This window comes from Rhipicephalus microplus, chromosome X (assembly GCF_043290135.1).
Source record: "Rhipicephalus microplus isolate Deutch F79 chromosome X, USDA_Rmic, whole genome shotgun sequence".
Taxonomy (NCBI): Eukaryota; Metazoa; Arthropoda; class Arachnida; order Ixodida; family Ixodidae; genus Rhipicephalus; species Rhipicephalus microplus.
The window spans coordinates 329365861-329384675 of NC_134710.1; the positions used below are offsets into that span (position 1 = coordinate 329365861).

Sequence of the window (18815 nt, forward strand, 5' to 3'; positions counted from 1 at the left end):
GGACATATTGTCTCACAGTCAGTCCATCCGCCACATGCCCTCTGCAACGTAATGTAGCTATAATGGAAATTTCTCAAGACGGCATTAGCACCCTGCTTTTATTTCATTTATTGTACTTTGGCACTTCTGCTGGTTCACTGACTTATTATATCATGGCACAGCACAGTTTCAGTGTTCTAGGAGTATAATTTATGAATCCAGACTAATTACTTTTCTTTATTGTTCCTTCAAAACACACCAGTCCACAAGTGTTTATGTATTACTTAGGTAATATCACTTAGGTACTCTTAGCTATGAAGTTTTGTCTTAGCTATGAAGTAGGAGTATGTCACTGCACCATGCCAACAACGTTTCGTGTGTGTATATACTATCATACTTTTTTTACATCAACAGCGCAATACCTCTACCATGTGAGTATTCTCCTCAGACTGTACTTAAAAAAATAAAAGCTAGTCACGGGCCACATTTATTCCTCCTTATGTCCTTGCACTAATCGAACAGATGATAATGTCAGTAAGTTTTAACCGAAGGCATTTTACCAGGAACTAAGCGCTCATAGCTGAAAGTGTGCAAGAAAAAAAATCTTTTTGCTGCATTACTTGCAGATGCTCATCCATGAGGGCTTATAAAAAACTAGTCTGCAGGTTTTCGTACAAATTCAGAGCACTTATCACAATAATAATTGGATATTGCAGGCTACAAAGCTTTAACTGTTCCCATAAATTCATCATCATGAGCCTGAGTACGCCCACTACAGGGCAAAGGCCTCTCCCATGATCTGTCGATCAATTCAGTTAATTAATTATAAATAAATTTGAGTACATCAATGCATATATGCCAACACCTTTCTGTGTGTGAAGTGTTGGTCTTTCTGAATAACTACACACATTTGTGAACAGCACTCTCTTTAATCTCCCCACAGTGAGCCTTTCAAGAAGATATGTTCGGAATCGTGAACCAGAAGGACCATTGTTAAAAATGGTTGAACTGTCTGCCCATGATTACAGCAATGAAACATTTGTGCCTGTCCCAGTGTTCAAAGGTTTGTTGATGCAACCATTCACTTTGAATGTCTTTATAATGTTATGCTGCTCCTGTTAGGCTCTGCAGATTATGTTCAGTTAGGCTAGATATATAATCTGTGGCTCAAAAGTAGTAAATAATAGATATCAGACATTTAAAAAAGCAGGTGTCATAAAAAAAAATTCACAAAATGTGCTTAGAGTAATGATAATGCAAATTAACTAGTACAATCAAAACCATTTTTAACACAGGCAGGTTCGTTTCATCCTGGCACAACCAATTGGTTGATGGTTTCAATTCCTTGTGGTGCAGCTATTCACATGGTTGACCACAGCTTCAAAGTGTGATAGTACCGCGTGATGGAGAATCTATTTGGTCTGACTTTTATACACCTTTACTGCACAAAGGTGCTTTTTTTTTTTCTTTGATACACAGGAAGTAAGCGTCAGGGTTGGAAAAGAACATTCTTACACGAGTGGTGTGCTCTCTTTAACAGGTTCATGTGTTATCATCCATGGAAATGTCGTGCACAAGAGTGAAAAAAACTGTTCTCTTTTTCCTCGGCCAGCCTACACATTTCACATTATCGACAAAGATGGATCTGAGTACAGCCCAGAAAACTGGTACATGTTTTTTGTATGACATATCTTCTCTTTAACTGTTTTTTTTTTTACAATCCTTCATACTGGAATTCATTGCTACAGATTAAGTATAGGAAATACTACTAAGTAATGCTGAAGCATAGCTCGGCATACTCACTCATGAGTACACTCACTCACACTTATTCATACTCATTTGAACTTGGTGAGTATGAGTATGAGTGAGTACTGATGAGTATGAGTAGGAGTGAGTAAAACGTGAGTGAGTACTCATGAGTATAAGTAAGAGTGAGTATGGACGTGAATGAGTACTTTCAGTGTGAGTAGAAGTGAGTATGAACGTGAGTGGGGGCTCATGAGTGTGAGTAGGAGTGAGTATGAACGTGAGTGAGTATTGTGAGTGTGAGTAAGAGTGAGTATGAACGTGAGTGAGTACATTGAGTGTGAGTATGAGTGAGTATGAATGTGAGTGAGTACTTATGAGTGTGAGTAGATGTGAATTTGAACGTGAGTGAGTACTCATCAGTGTGAGTATCCGTAAGTATAAACGTGAGTGAGTACTCTGAATGTGAGAAGGAGAGAGTATGAACGTTAGTGAGTACTCATGAGTGTGAGTAGGAGTTTGAACATAAGTGAGTACTGATGAGTGTGAGTATTCGTTAGTATGAACGTGAGTGAGTATTCATGAGTGTGATTAGGAGTGAGTGAGAGCTCATGAATGTGAGTAGGAGTAAGTACAAACGTGGGTGAGTACTCATGAGTGTGAGTAGACTTGACTGCGAAGGTGAGTTGCTGTGAGTGTGAGTAGCAACGAGTAGGAACATGAGTGAGTTACTATGAGTGTGATAAATATTTGTAACCATCGCAACGGCATCCTCAATACGTTGGAAATAACGGGCACTATGGTATGCAAGCTTCGTGTATGTAAAAGCCTTCAGTTAGTTTGGAAACTGGGGGAGCCATCTTACATCAGATGGGGGGGGGGGGGGGGCGAGGTGACCGCGCAAAACTCGAGTTGGGGGTAGCCGTCCATTTTATTGTAATTTGAATTTTCTAGGCTGAATAACTTTGAACTACCTGTCCCTATAGATACCGTTCTTGCTGGACTTACCTCTTGCACCTTCAGTCTACGCAACGCACTGATTATACATGTAAAACAACAAGGTCTTGAGAAGCCCTTTAATGAAAATCATCGCGCGAGCCGGTTCAGAAAAAAGAAATTCACTGCGCTAGCGACAAAAAAAAAAAAACGCTGAAATGGCCCGCGAGAGAAAGCACATTGTGTGCGCTACGCACATTGTGCGCAGCGATTTTGCAGTTTCTATCTCTGCGTTGTCCCTCAAGTGAAGGTTGCCTTGAACGAAAACCTTAAGTGATCTCATGACCTCTCAAGCGCGAAGCTGTGTGCAAACTTCGCCTTCTCAGTGCCCTATTAAGAAAAAAAAAGGAAAGCTTGGAGGATGGTTGAGCTTCGCCATCAATAGTATGGTATGCGATAGCATAATCGAACCCTGTTCGCATCACCGTTTCAATCTCTACCCTCGCTTCACTTTTCGGCGGCTTATTATGCCTTCAACAGGGCAGACACAATGTGCAGTAAGTGCCCAATTGCCCTTGATAATTTATTCTGTCATTGACATAACGTGGGCTAGTACAAAAACACACATAACGCAACTCGTTATTTACCGTTTCATTCGGCTGTCCGCGATAACCCTGTGTACGCACACTGCCAATGAATGTTAACCGCGTCCGCAGATCCGTAAATAAGGCCCCCTGCAATCGTCAGTGCGGGCACGGCACGAGCCAACGAAGTCTCCGCATGAGCGCGACCCACAGAGGAAGGAAAACATCTCCGACGATGCGCACAATTTCTCGAATGCAAAACTGTCGTACGCAACGCATTCCATTTGAAGGCGAGGCAGCGAGGGGAGGCGCCGTCTCGACGGTCGCGCCGGGCCACAGAACACCTACCAGTCGCCGGGGTGGCCGCGGCGCTGACGTGGCGGCGAGGCCCCGGCGCCCGCCTATCCCGCTAGTGCAGTCAGAAGGGGCTAGGGGCAGTGTAACAAACGAAGCGGCTGAGCCGGATGGCATGGCAACGTCTTGGGTTCTGGCGGGTAATCATAGCGGCGACCGTGTAGCATACTGAAGCTGTCGAGAGCGTCTCTATTTCGCGTGCGTGCGTCGTAGCCTACGAAAGCGCGTTTTCAGTGCTTGTAACAGATTACTGAGATTCTAAACGATGTCTCAGCGTCTCCTGCGCGTCATGGCACACAAATGAATGTACAGGTGCGTTGTAATTGCGCTGAGTCATTGACTGTTTGTGGAGCCTACCGACCCTAAAAGAAAACAACAATCGATCAGCTCAATTGTTTCTTGAGTAACCTGAGTACACGCATCGCTACCTCAATGTTAATATTCATCATCGGCCTGACAACGTCCACTGCAGGACAAAGGCCTCTCCCATGATCCGCCATTCAACTGGGTCCTGTGCTTGCTGCTGCCATTATGTACCCGCGAACTTCCTAATCTCATCTGCCCACCTAACTTACTGTCTCCCCCTAACCCGTTTGCTTTCTATGGAAATCCGGTCAGTTATGCTTAATGACCAGCTGTTATCCAGCCTACGCGCTACATGCCCGGCCCATGTCCATTTCTTCTTCTTGATTACAACTATGATATCCTTAACGCCGGTTTGTTCCCTGATGCACTCTGCTATCTTCTTGACTCTTAAGGTTACAACTACTACTTTCCTTTCCATCGCTCTCGGCGTCATCCTCAATTTAAGCTGAATCCTCTTTGTAAGCCTCCAGGTTTCTGCTCAGTAGGTAAGTACCAGCAAGATGCAGGTGTTATGTACCTTCGTCTTGAGGGGATAGTGACAATCTACCAGACATGAGCTGAGAATGCTTGCCGAATCTTCTCCACCCCACTCTTATTCTTCTAGTTACTTCAGTCTCGTGGCTTGGCTCCGCAGGTACTACTTGTCCTAAGTAGACGTATATACCTTTTCCAACTTCAAGTGCACTGCCACCTATCTCGAAGCGCTGTTTTCATTCGAGGTTGTTGTTCATTACTTTCGTTTTCTGCCGGTTATTTTGTAGATTCCAAGAAAAGGAAAGTGAGAAAAGGGGAAACAAAGTTTGGTGGGCAGGTGAGATTAGGAAGTTTGCGGGTATGAAGTGGCAACAGCAAGCAAAGGACCGAGTTGACTGGCGGAACAGGGGAGATGCCTTTGTCCTGCTGTGATGATGATGAGTACGTGAATGTAAAAGTACGTGAGTGAGTACGCCTGAGTATGGGTAGGCGTAAGTATGAAGGTGAATTCTTATGTGAGTGCGGAGATGAGTGAGGGCCTATGATCTTGAGCAGGCGTGAGTATGAAGGTGAGTGAGTAACTATGAGCCTTAATTGAGGTGCACAAAAAATTGAAGTACAAAATGGAGACACCTGGACACGGCACGCTGTCTCGAGGTTTTTTCCTTTTGTACTTCAATATTTCGCGCACCTCAGTTAATATGAATTACCAACTCGCCCAGCAGTTCATGTTTCTGTTCTGTTCTATTTTAACTGCTTTGCTGTGGAGAGGTTGAGGTGCCTATTGCCTCGGCTACTCCATATCACAAAGTTCTGCAGCGAAAAATAAAATAATAATACAGAACGGTACCCAAAAATTAACAATACGGAAAAGAAAAAAAAAACATAATAGCACACTTAAACCAGTTCAAATATTATGCCAATACACAGTTTTCTTAGTGCAGTTCACACAGTCAAACTATTTACACGCACACCTTACTATTCTACTGTCAGTATATAAATGACCACATTTTATATATACCCATCTCTGGCTGTCTGTCATAGGCGCTTGTCCAGTCCGGTCTCCACTAAAAAGTCTGTCAGGAAGATTATTGCCTTTTTCTGGAGATGCATCTCAGGCCATGGTCCAAGTAGTTTTTTTATTGTGAGGGGCCGTCTGTCCAAACTTGCTAATTTGTTCTTTAATTTTTCTCTTTCATTCGCGTATTTAACGCACTCAAAAAGAAAAGAACTTTCTTTCTAACCGGCAGCAATTCACCATTGTTAATGTCTTTTCATCCCCACTTTCATACGTTTGTTCTGGTGTGCCGCAAGGGAGTGTTCTCGGTCCACTGCTTTTTCTTATTTATAATAATGACTTACCAAGTAATTTATCCTCACAAGTGTGCATTTTCGCTGATGACTGTATAATTTACCGAGCAATAACTAGTACTTGTGACCACGTAATAATTCAAAATGACCTCGACCTCATCAGCAATTGGTGTAATAGTTGGCTAATGTCCCTTAATTCAAGTAAATGTAAAGTAATGTCCTTCTCTCGCAAACATTCTAACTCTGAGTTTTTTTACTTTATTAATGGTAATACCGTATCTTGTGTTGACTCTTTTAAATATTTAGGTGTAACCTTCACATCTAACCTTTCTTGGACTACCCACATCACCAACATCTGCAGTGATGCCTCACGATCATTAGGCTACATACGCCGCAATCTACGTAAGACGCCCACAAATATACGTGCTTTAGCTTACGTAACATTTGTTCGCCCTCAGCTAGAATTCGCTTCTGCAGTTTGGTCTTCTCATTACAGCTATTTAACTAACATGCTGGAATCGATCCAGAATAGAGCCGCTAAATTCATCTCACAAAACTACGACATTGCGCAAGCATAAAACAAATTAAAAAAAAACGCATTACTTTCCCTTTTGAGCAGCCGACGTGACCTAAACCTCCTTTCATTACTCCATAAATACGTACATGAAACAAGGCCATTATCATTGACATTGCAAACATCTGCATTCACATCAAAGAGACTAAATAATCATCTTTCATTCACACGCATATACGGTATAACATACATTTTTAACTCATCTGCACTCCCCTGTGTCATCCGAATGTGGAACAGCCTTCCAAATGAAATCGTTGCAGAACGCAATCGGGAAAAATTCCGGCACCTTCTACTCACCCATTTACAAGATTAATTGCACGTTTTATTCATATCAAAATCGGCACCTACGCGTTTATTCACTACTAGTATCTCGCTTTTTTTTTCTCTTAACTTAAGCTTATTTTGTTTGATGGTTTGAATACTAACATGTCATTCAGTTCTTTTGTGTTTTATTCAGTGATGTTTTCTTTTGAATAATGATAAGTCTTTTCACAATTGGTGCTTGTTTTTTTAGCTTGTTTTAAATCATTACCTCACGCGTATACTCATCTGATGTTCATTGCCGTTCTATTCCTATTAAAATTATTATTAATATTTTCTCAGTCTTATTCCTGTTAAGACATGTATAATAACTGACATTTAGTTCATGTTATTGTTTGTATGGAAAGTGTACCAATTCATGTATGCATTCCCTTTATGCTCCCCTTACACAATGCCCTATTGGGTCTGTAAGGTATTTTGAATAAATAAATAAATATGGCGAACATTTTCTTCTGCATGACCACAATGGCATTCCGGTGAGTTGGATAGATGTATCTTGTGCAGGAAGCTGTTTCTGTATGCTACTTCCAATCGAAGTCGGTGGATTAATGTCTCTAGGTGTCGTGGGAGGTCTGTAGCTATGAAAAATTTTCTGTGTGGATCAACTTCATAAAGTACCGTTTCCTTTGATTTAGGGCTCTCAAACCACTTCTCCATCGAACAATGGTTAGCTCCTTGCGATATAAAATGTCGAATATCCGCCCCAGACATAGAGATTGCGCAATGCCGTCCTTCTTTCAATGCTTTCTTCACGAGGCTATCAGCCTCTTCATTTCCCTTTATTCTAATGTGGCTGGGTATCCATTGGAATACGATGTCGTGACCCTGCGATGAGGCATATTACACAGTTTCTGCAATACATTGTGCTATTTCACCATTTTTGTAAGGTGATCTCACATTTCTGATTAGCTGAAGAGCAGGTTTGCTATCAGTGCATATCACCCATTTTCGTGGCTCAGGATTCTCGCAGATAAGCTTAACTGCTTCAAAGATAGCCACCAATTCTGCTGTCGTCGATGAAGAGTTGTGCGATAATTTGTACATCTTCTTTTTCTGAATTTCGGGTATAAAGTCCATGTTTCTCTAAGATAGTGAGTAGTCGTGAGTATGAACGTAAGCCATGAACAATGAGTGTGAGTAGGCGTGAGTATGAACGGGAGTGACTGTGAGTAGGCATGAGTATGAACGTGAGTGACTGTGAGTAGTCGTATGAACCTGAGTGAGGGCCTATGAGTGCTAGCTGGCCTGAGTGTGAACGTAAGTGAGTACTCACAAGTGTGAGTAGTCGTGAGTATGAACGTGAGTAAGGGCCTAGAGTGTGAGTTGGCGTAAGTTTGAACGTGAGTGAGTACTCATGAGTATGAGTAAGAGTGAGTATGAACGTGAATGAGTACTTTCAGTGTGAGTAGAAGTGAGTTTGAACGTGAGTGAGTACTCATGAGTGTGAGAAGGAGTGAGTATGAACGTGAGTGAGGGCCTATGAGTGGGAGCAGACATGAGTATGAACTTGAGTGAGGGTGAAGGCTGAAAAAATTGTGGTGAGTGAGTATGAGTGAGTAGTCTCTCAAAGTGCCGACTTATGTGCTGAAGTGATTGATTAGTGCCTCAAAGTATCCAAACAATTGTTTTGCCGAGAACACAGCTTCCACAAGTGGAAAAAACTTCATAAAAGTAGAAAGATGATGTCTGAATGGTCGAACAAGCAATTGGTAAGTTGTGGTGAAACAATGATAATGTTTTTATTTGATAAATTTTCATTTTTTTTCTTCATTATATCTATCTCCAGCACTATTTGCAGCAATGTAGTCCTTTTTTTAACTTAAAAAAATGTGGGCAGTCAATTGTAATAATTTAGCAGATAATGAGTTAATTTGGCATTATATGGCATTTGCCCCCATCTTGTGCAGGTTGTCATAAAGATAAGGAACATGATCGCCATTAATCAGAGAGGTAACAATTCTTCAAGTCCAGACCAGCCGACACTTTCCCACTGAGTTCTCGTCATTTCTGCTAGTAACACTACTGTGCCAGCTAGTGGTGTTCATTCTAAGGAATCTACAGATAAATGTGAAAGAGGCTAGATTGTGATGCTTGAAGAACTTCACAAGCAGTGTAACACAACTCTAATTTGTTTCAGGTTACAACCAAGTGAAGAACTTCCTTTTCCATCACTTTACGAAAACTTCTAGGTACAATGATTGGTCCAAGCATGTGCAAGTTGTTCGTACCACACCTGCACTACACCTAAGTAGAATTGAAAAGCTAGTAGTAAGAGGTACCGTACAGAGTACTTTGTCTCGCTTAGCAAGAGCACATTTTGTTTCTTTCTTTTGCATTTCATTATACACAGCCTTTTTTAAGGGTTATTCTGTATGACTGTTCTGTAAAGGCTTTCTACCGAACATTTTTACTGTCAGCTAGAGCAAGACATCTTTATTTACACATGTAAAAACATGAAACTTTTTGTTGAAAGTATTTTCTTGCATTATAACGATGTCAAAGAAAGGTGCATGTGTTGTATACCAGCATTTCCCAGAAAGTTGCCAAGTTGCATTTTGCTTTATACGCTGCATTTAGCTATCAAAGCTACAAAGAGTGACTTCCTATGAACAATCCTATTTTAGAAGGACCTAAGAAGTACTACATGCGCTTCTGTTTTTAATAAACAGAGCATTTGTTTTTCGTGGATACTGTGGATGTGTTTTTCTTAGATGAAGTTGAATGAGATAAAAAAAGAATATTTGGTATCACACTTAATGATGCACACACAAGCAAGCATGTTTCACATAACACAAAATAAACAAGAAAGTGGAGACACATATCGATTTCATAGTAATATAGATTAACACTTTTTATGTGATTTGCCACCTAATCAGTTAAAGCTGAACAGTGCAGACTTATACATTATTTACGAGCTGAGGTTGCATCTGAAAAGCTGCAGGGCATGCTTAGAAAATACCCTCTGAAGTTCTTCTTTAGACACCTCTTTTGGCATAGCTCATCTTGGGCGCTAGCAAATAATGAACCAGAAAGCTCACAAAATCTGAGAGAAAAAAAAGGGGAGGGGGAAGAAAGGCACCATAGGTTCATGAATCTGTATTACAGCACTCCATAATGCTTCTCAAAGCACACAGAGTCATTGCAGAAATAAAGCTGTAGCCCAATGCATCAACGAGCCAGGCAGTCATATGTTGGCACCATTTTCATGAGTTTGAAAATGCACCAGTCCCAAATTATAAGGAGAACACCAGCACTGAAAATGGTACGAAACGCACCCACCATTTTTTTTTTTATAATATGCATATGGGCTTCATTTTTTTGTAAAAATAACTGAAAGTAATACAGTCTAGATACACATGTACTCATTAGTGTTATTATTATTACATATGACCTTTTTAGACCTCTTTCCGAAGTTCGTTAAAAAGTGAAACATGGTGAAAATTAATGAGCATGCTATACCACCTTTCAAATGCAAGCTTTTCTCTAAATTTAGCACTAAAAAACTGTGACCTTGGCTCTGCAATTAAGGAATTTCGCAGCGGAGCACAAGATCGCAGATCCTGTAACTAGCTGTGGAAGTCATTTTAGAACCATTCGTAGCACAGATCTAAAGTGCTTCTCCATACATAATTTACCAGCATACTACTCGCCATCAAAATTGGACTGAACTCTTCTGTTATGCAATCTATTAGAAGATAAGTGATTCTTCAGCATCATCACCTATTAAGGAAAAATTACCAAACAAACAACTCAGTGACACAAAAAAACAAACAAAAGGTGAATCCGAAATATTTAACTTTATTTTTTCAAACATTAAGTTTGGTCATTTCTGGCTTTATTTCTGAGACGTGCATGTCCTAGCATGAAAGAGATTTGTTTTAGCCATTTAAACTTACCAGCTATTGGACAAAATAGCAGTATACTGTTTTTGCACCACGAAGTTCAATAAGTAAAACCAATTTTATAAATTACACTGTCAACCCCTGAGACTCGCTTGCATCTAGCCATACTTGTTTCTTCGGTTAACTTAAACATCTGGTTGTCCATAGCTAAATACTAGGCATTTCGAACTGCATATGTGAATGTCTTTTCTAACACTGTACAATTCAATTAACTTTTCAAGTGCAAGATTTCCTAAGCAGCAGATATTGCAAACGCTGAAATTCATCTTAATCCTGACAAACATGAAACGTCATTTGTAATGACAGCAAAATTAAAGATAATGCAATTTTTTTTTCGTCAATGCATTATTAGAAAAGCCTTGTCCTTGGACTTTTCTCAGGAGCACTGTTGTGCACATCTCCTGGGGCACTATTTCGTTTGCTGAGGGCTCTTGATGTTTAAAAATCAAAGTACTTAGTTCATGCAACACAGAAAATAAGTGAAGGTCCTTTCTTCACTACTGAAACACACAAAAATGTTTTTTGAGAAAGTAAACATAATAAAATATATTAACTTCTTTATTCTATGAGGAACTTTCTCAAAACATTAATAGGTGAAACATTGTATTCTGGTAAACCACTCTGGAAATGACAAATTTTTACTCAAATTCCCCAAGTCGTAAGCTCATAACTTGTCCAGGGCTTAAAAATTTCTCACTACCCATGCAGTTTTTCACTGTATGGAATTAATTGTATGGGACCAAGTAAGGACTATATGGTGTAATGAATAGTATTAACCTATGTGTACACAAATGCATATACATGGAGACCGTATTTTTAGGCACTATAAATGTTGATTCGAGGCGCCTAAGACAGGCACTTAAGGCCCATATTAAGGGAAGCAAACGTAGGTACTATAAACTATCTCTAAATCAAAGTTTAGTTTATGTATTGAATGCACACAGCCAACTTAGAAAGTAATAAACTGAAACAGCATTCATCCGTAAGGTGGGAGTGATAACCAAGGTTGTAAAGTCATCACTTCACAATGCTTTGCTCAGCACAAGAGGGTGCTTTATGTTCTATATTCAGATTAATGCAGCCAACGAGCATCACAAATTTGTTCTGACATTATAAGTAGGCAGCATGTACTTAACAGCTTATGTTTCCCGTTTAAGATGGTGCATCAAGCAGAGCAAATATGAAAAACAAAATATACCATGAAAGCTGCTCAACAGTTAATTAAACAATTGAAATACATGAATTGAAGTAAAAAAATTTCTAAGTAAAAAAAATACTGGATAGTGTACTTTTACAAATCTTCGAAAAATTTGTAAAAGTAACAGTTACTAGTTTCAACAAGTCTTTTATTTCTCACTATGAGTAAGCTTGTAGCTTGAAATCATGCACTAAACATTGACACAGATAAATAAAATGTATTTTTTGTTCTGTACACTTCATAACTTCATGCAATCCAATATTCTTCAAAGTTATTCAGTAAGAACTTACAAAGTTATTTTAACCAATAAAAATATTCTGTGTTTTTTGAGTCAAACACCCTGCACCTTTGGATAAACTTTTGCAACAGCTGTTGCCACCTGTATGGGAATCATATAAACTTGTGTGATGGTGTAGTAACTATCACAGAGTTCTCATGACTGCTCATGAGAACTCTTAAGCACTTTTTTTTTTCATCACTGTGACTAATCTTTGCAATACCATGTTTTAATCACGAGTTGAAGCACTAGAGAATTACAGGCTAAAGCACTGGAAATATTAAGGGCTCATTTTTTTAGACACAACACTAATAACATTTAACAGAAAATGATGCCAAGAGGAGTATTGAGGATGCTATTAGTGGTAATTATAACATAAATGTGAAGAAAGTGGACAAAAAGTCAGTTCTCATTAACGTGAGTGCTCATTAAGGTTAAATCACAGGAACACATATCTCCTGAATACACTCGTTCAAGTAAATGAATTAGGGGAAGTGCAGAAATAGGGGCAGAGCTTTCTGCTTATCTGTTGCATGGTTAGTTGACCGGTATGCCTACACAACCACAACTCTAATTACCGACTGTAACTACAGTCAGCAGTGTTCCCTATGGACTTTTCACACTAATACTTAACACATGAATGACAAGATCTAGAGTCAACAGTGCTTTCTTAACTACAGGCAGCAGTAGATCTTTCTTTAAGTTCAGCACATTGCTAACATAAAGTAATGGTGCCAAAGAAGAAAGCCTATGTTGTTCCTTTTCTTTGTCATTACTAACGAGTGCCAAGCAGATAGTGAGAGGCATTTAAAAAGCTAAACAAATGTTGGCAATGCAAGCACTTGTTTGTCAGGTCACACTAACAAGTGTAACAGAAGTACAGTATACTTTCATTTAACAGGAGTTCCTTTGATAAGGCTACAAAGTACCCGTAGGAAACCCATCGCGCTGGATGCAGTTGTTTTGTTTAAGCATCAGTTCTGTTTAACAGATTTTAGTTTACTGAATGCCTACTGTATTTGGTTGTGTTTTCAAAACATAGTACAGTTAAACCTAGATATAAAGAGATCGATATAAATTAAAAAAAAATCGACACAAAGAGGATTTCGTTATTTGCAGGTTCGGTAAAAAATTTGGAAAATATATGCACAAATTAAACAAAAAGGAAGCTGAAGGCATAGCTAACCTAAAACACTTATTTCGCAGTAAAAAGCTGGATTATTAGGGAGTTTTAAAATAGCGCACCGCGAGCCCTTGCGGTGCGGTCGCTGCCACTGCGCATGCGTCGTAACCTGAGTCGGCGTTCGCGTTCGCGGACCGCACGCAAAAAATCCGAAATTGCGTGCGGTAATGGCGCCCCGCATGTGACCCGCAAGCGCTGGTTTCGAGGCTACGGTGTCGCTGCGATCGTGCGTTGCGGTTAGCAGCAGGGCAAACGCTATTCTAAATCTTATATGGTGCCCGCAGCGCTTGCAAACGGTATTCTAAAGCTCCCTACTATTGTGATCGCAATTATATGGACACTCTCGGCGGGTTTTTGCCGTCGCCACCATGTTCCGTCGTGCATCGTAACTTTCACGAGCGTGTAAAAGCGTGCGAGCACTGCTGAGGCAGAGATCGTATGAGTCGGCCCATCTCTATCACCTGAAAGGCTCATAAGATAACATCCTCCGCATGTTAGAACAGACGTCGAATGCTCAAACAGAAAGGAAACTACACGTCTTGAACGAGCACGAAAAAACGTAGGGTGGGGGGATTGCTCATGTAGCAACAATGAACTTGGACTTTAAGGGCTGTCGCGATCGCTGGAGCGCTTACAATGTCGGCAAGTATAAGTGCACTTTCAACATGAAGGGACTATGTGAAAATCATAGTTTTCTGAAAATAACTAGAGGGGACTCCGGTAATGCGATCGTTCAGCGACCATGGAAATTATGGGTAGTACACGGATTTGCCTAGTTTTCGCACTTGCGGGTGGCAAATTGCACTTGTGGCTTCGTTTATTGCTGTGTTTCGGTTTTGTTTCGAAGGAAAGAATGAACCAATTAGATCTTTGTGACGCAATTTGAAATGGTAAGCCTAAAAGAATAAGGTGGTGAAGTGCAACCGCTGAACATTTGCTGATTTTTATTTCGCGAGAAAACAGCTCCAAGCCACACGAACATACACGGAACCAGAAGTACAAATATTAGACAAATCCGTGTACTACCCATCATTCTCATGCTCACCGAAGTGCCGTGCATTGCAGCAGCCATAGACTCTAGCGCCAGAGTTCCCTCTAGTGTATATTCAGGAAACTCTATAGACAAAATCACTTCTCCCTGGAGTGGCCGTATTTGCTCACACCAGCGTTTTGTAGTAGTACCTCGATGACGATTCAAAACAGTTGGCTGCCAGCCTTACTTCGCATAACATTATAATTTTTTGCTATTGCGTTCATTACATTGCATTCAACGCGCCGTCGTGTTGTTGCCAAAGCTAATCAGCTAATCATGAAGGCTACGACCCCGCAAACTCACAACTTGGCGCAAGAGGGAAGCGTGTGCCAAGTCGACCTTTGAATATCTATCGTCACCGTTGTCTCGGAGAGTTTCCATCAGCGCCTAATCTGACATCCCCTCGGTAGTGACGACACGGTTGCCCGCATTTAAAAAAAGAAAGAATGAAAGAGCAAAGTTGAACATCGTCGAGGGCCACACTATGCGCGTGCAGTAAAACCATGCACACGGGCACGGCATCCAAATGAAGAGCGAACGACACGGACACAGATACTGCGAAAAACTATTCAGTGAACCCCCCCATATGCAGCGTGGCCTCACATATGTGACGCTAACTAAAAGTGTGGCACTGCCAACACAAAGGTAGATTTTTGTTTTGGTTTTGGTTTGGAAGGAGGAGCACATCCCCGCATGCGCCCGAAGTGGCAGGAATGGCGGCAACACTGGCTCGTGGGGCGCAGGCCCGTCGTGCTCACTCGTGCGCAATTATGAGCGCTCTCTCTAGCCTGCTGTGCCGTGCGCTCCGCTGCCACTTCGCACTTCGTTGGCAACGGGGCACCCGCAGATGATGCATGCTTATACCAAAATCCGGGGCGAAATTCCTGGATTGTCTGAGGGGAAAATTCATTAGATAAAAGTTGTCTCCCTCTGTTACTCTGTTACACAGAGGTCACAAAAACATGTGCTTCTATGGAGCAACGGGGGCAAATAGAAACACTTCGTTATATTGAGTAATTCGTTATATGGAGGTTTATTACAAGCAGGTTTAACCTTATACCAAAAAAGCATTTTCAGATGCTAAAAGAATAGTTAGCCCAGTAGACGCTCTGGACTAATAGAGGTATTTACAGACACTGTGTAGCGAGTGCTAAACCACTTCTTAAACTGTAGTTCTTCCACTGAAAGTATCAAAGGATGGCATACGAGAACAAATATGTGTCTGCCTATAATCTGCTATCTAGATAGGGTGGAAGATAATTCCCCTCAGTCATGCTTTTTGCCAGGAATTTTAGTGACACCGTGTGAAAAATTTCTTGTTGTATACTACTTAGTGGTAATAGTGATTTGTTCCTCGAAATGAATAGTCATGACATGAGTAACTTTGATAAAAAAATCACTGCTACTATTTTTTTAGCAACACTTTGTGGTCATATCTATTTTGTAAATACCTGTTTTTTTGTTTTTTTTTGCAAAACATCAATGCTGTTCCTTAGAGCTTATTAAGATCAGGCAGACAAGCCCACGTCTTGCCAACTGTAGCATTTCACACCGAGCTGCCTTCATTAAATCTTACCAGCATTACTTTGCACAATTAAACAGTGAAATGCTTATGCTCCCTTATCAAAGCAATACATGATGTTTACACAAGTTATGCTGATGATATGCAATTCATTGCATACACATAAAAGGCTTCCATTAAGAAAACAATACAACTTGGCGCATAATAGGTGGGACACCTTGTGCATATTAGTATTAGTAAAATAAGGCACTGTTAAATAGCAAAGTAAATCTTTCAACCTCTTTCCTTTCTTGTGCCACCATCTTTTAAAACTAATAATAAGAGAGCGAGAAAATGCTTGAAACTGGGAAGCAGCAACCACAAAAATGCAGTCTGAGCAGTCATAGAAAGAAGGACCAGAGTACAGTTTTAAGAACTACTAGACGTTTATTCCCCCCCCCCCCCCCTACCAGTACATTCACACATACCAAAGGCACTACTTTTCTCCCAACAAGTCCTGCTGTTTGGCTTTGGTCATAGCATCAGCTTTGTTCACTGTATTTTCTATTTCCATTTTCACCTGCACCAGTACAGAAAAGAGAGAGAGAGTAAAATCACACAAAATATTACTGATTTGCCCAACTTGGAGAAAGGTCAAATACAATCTCAAAAAAGCTCCAAGTGTTTGCGCACTAAATATAAACAAATGGCTACTGAGATGACTTGACTGCATTTCCTTCATAAATGTGCAAGTAAGCATTTCCATATATTTAGTGCAATTAACGCTTTCACAAAATATTGCTTCCCTGATAAAAAGCATGTTGTTTCCCTCCCCCCCTCGCCCTTTTCAAGGGTTTAGTTTTATGAGAGTTGCAACATGCTTTGTTTTCCCCTGTTTAACTTTTATATAAGTGCTCAAGAACACTTGGCAATAGTCCTGTCTTGCTGCATTGTCAATATTATTTGCAAGTCCCCCGCCCCTCCCCCCTTCCACATCAAAGTAGATAAAAGGCTGCAGCTAAGCAAGAATGTAATGGCATCTCTGTTCTAATAAGAAAGTTTCCAATAAAAATACACAAGAAAAAATGCAACCACAGAACACCATCAGATAATGAAGCCAAGAAAAGCACAGGTGGTGGTTTATACGAATATAACAAATTCTCCAGCCACTTTAGTTCATCATTTCTAACATATTTGACAGAGGCAGATCTCTGCCAAATAAGTTCACCTTTAAACAGGTCATTATTTTCAGTGATTTTAACTGAAGTGCAGTAAATATGGGATAAGGATAAATGAAGAGAACACGAAGAGCAAACAAAGATGTTCCACATTTGCGGCCATGGCACGAGTTGAGCCGGCTAACACTCCCAGAGATACACATACATAAACAACCAAGATAGTGGACAGGTGCACTAGAATACCAATATATTAATTATAGGGTTTCACATCATAAACTGCAACATGCACAAGGGAAATTATTAGACGTACTGTAACGGGGGGGGACTTGGGACAATTTTGACCAGCTGGGGTTCTCTAGTGGGTGCTACGTCATGCAAGCGTGTCGCCAATCATGTTATGACGTCATCGCCATCGCCGAGCACATAAAAGCGAGACACGCAAAATAAACGTTCCTTGTTCTTGCTTGGTTACTGAGCCGTTCACTCACGACGTAACAGTGGCGACGAGGCACGAATCGACGCGGTGGGAGGAGGCTTTGAAGCGCGGCTGCTGAAACAGGCAGCGATGGCGCCGGGACAGGCGCCTGCATTCACAGAAGAAGAAGGAGGCTGGTCCGCCTACAAGGTACGCTTGGAAGCATGCTTTCAAGCACAGGAAATCACAGACGAGGCAAAACAACGAGCCCTGCTGGTGGCGGCTCTGTCCAATGGCGCCGTCAAAGTACTTCAGGGGCGATGCCATCCCAAAAGCGTGAACGACCTCACCTACAGCGATGTCATCAAGCATCTGCAGAGCCACTACGAGCCGCAGGTCAACGAAACAGCAGCCAGCTACCGATTCTTCACGCGCACACAGGCAGAAGGTGAGCGAGTGCGGGATTTTGTAGCCACCCTTCGCCGCATGGCCGAAGACTGCAATTTCGGCGATATGTTGCACCGCATGCTGCGGGACCGCATTGTATGTGGTGTTCGAGACGACGACGTAAGACGTCTGTTGTTGACCCGCGGTTCCCTGACTTTGAAGGAAGCAGAAGACTTCGCAATGGCTGCTGAGGCCGCCGCGGAAAACGCGCAGCACATGCAGCCACTGCCCTCCCCGGTAACCGACACAACGAATTTTGTCCGGCCGGGCCTCTCACGTTCGAAGTCGAAGAAAGCAAGTGGGCTATCTCGCGATGAGCATCGGCCTTGCACCCGCTGTGGTGCATCCTCGCACCAAGCGGATGATTCTCGTCATCTCCGAACAGTGTGCCATCGATGCCGGAAACGCAGCCACTTGGCACGAGTGTGTAGAGCGTCGGACGAAGACACTAATCGGAGGCAACAAGCGAACGCCCTTTCGCAAGACCCACAAGAGAGTTCGGATGACTGCGAAGCTTTATACACGCTGACTGCGCATCAAGTGACAGACAGCGCGCACGTAAAGCCTATTTTGCGCCAGATAAGTTGGAACGGAGTGCCGCTCACGATGTTGGTAGACACGGGTTCACCTGTGAGTGTTATTCCGCAGTCAGTGTTCGAGCGACACCGAGGCAAATGGCCACGTTTGCAAGCCACAACAATGAAGCTGTCGTGTTTCAAGGGCCCACTTCCTATCAACGGAAAATTGCAACTCAATGCGACCATGAGTGGCACGACCATTCAGGCCGAACTTTTCGTCATCGACTGTCCGAGACCGATGCTTTGCGGCCGTGACACTATCCGCAGCTTCAATACGGCAGGCGTGCCAGTACTCACTGGAAACGAGGTGGCGTGTGTGCAGGCGGAAAATGCGGACAGAATGGTGGAAACCATGCTATCAAAGTAGAGTGATGTCTTTGCTCCGGGGTTGGGTTTGCTCCGAGGGCCACTGGTACACCTGACCGTCAAAGAAGGCGCAAGACCCCGGTTTTGTAAGG

At 41.7% G+C, this 18815-nt stretch overlaps 2 protein-coding genes across 4 annotated transcripts in view; one reads left to right on the plus strand and one right to left on the minus strand.

Moving 5' to 3' along the window:
• Positions 1-9333, plus strand: part of LOC119161259 (phytanoyl-CoA dioxygenase domain-containing protein 1) — a 19207-nt gene extending 9874 nt beyond the window's left edge. For all 3 annotated transcript variants that reach the window (XM_037413640.2, XM_037413638.2, XM_037413639.2), the window contains exons 9-11: positions 923-1042; positions 1520-1646; positions 8783-9333. In XM_037413640.2, the coding sequence (XP_037269537.2) occupies positions 923-1042; positions 1520-1646; positions 8783-8834 (299 nt within the window). In that variant the 3' untranslated portion in view covers positions 8835-9333. The remainder of the gene's footprint in view (positions 1-922; positions 1043-1519; positions 1647-8782) is intronic.
• Positions 9334-9470: 137 nt separating this feature from the next.
• Positions 9471-18815, minus strand: part of mRRF1 (mitochondrial ribosome recycling factor 1) — a 41131-nt gene continuing 31786 nt past the window's right edge. The window contains exons 7-8 of the mRNA XM_075879640.1: positions 16228-16319; positions 9471-9688 (exon numbers count right to left, since the gene is read on the minus strand). Coding sequence (XP_075735755.1) covers positions 16236-16319 — 84 coding nt within the window. The 3' untranslated portion in view covers positions 9471-9688; positions 16228-16235. The remainder of the gene's footprint in view (positions 9689-16227; positions 16320-18815) is intronic.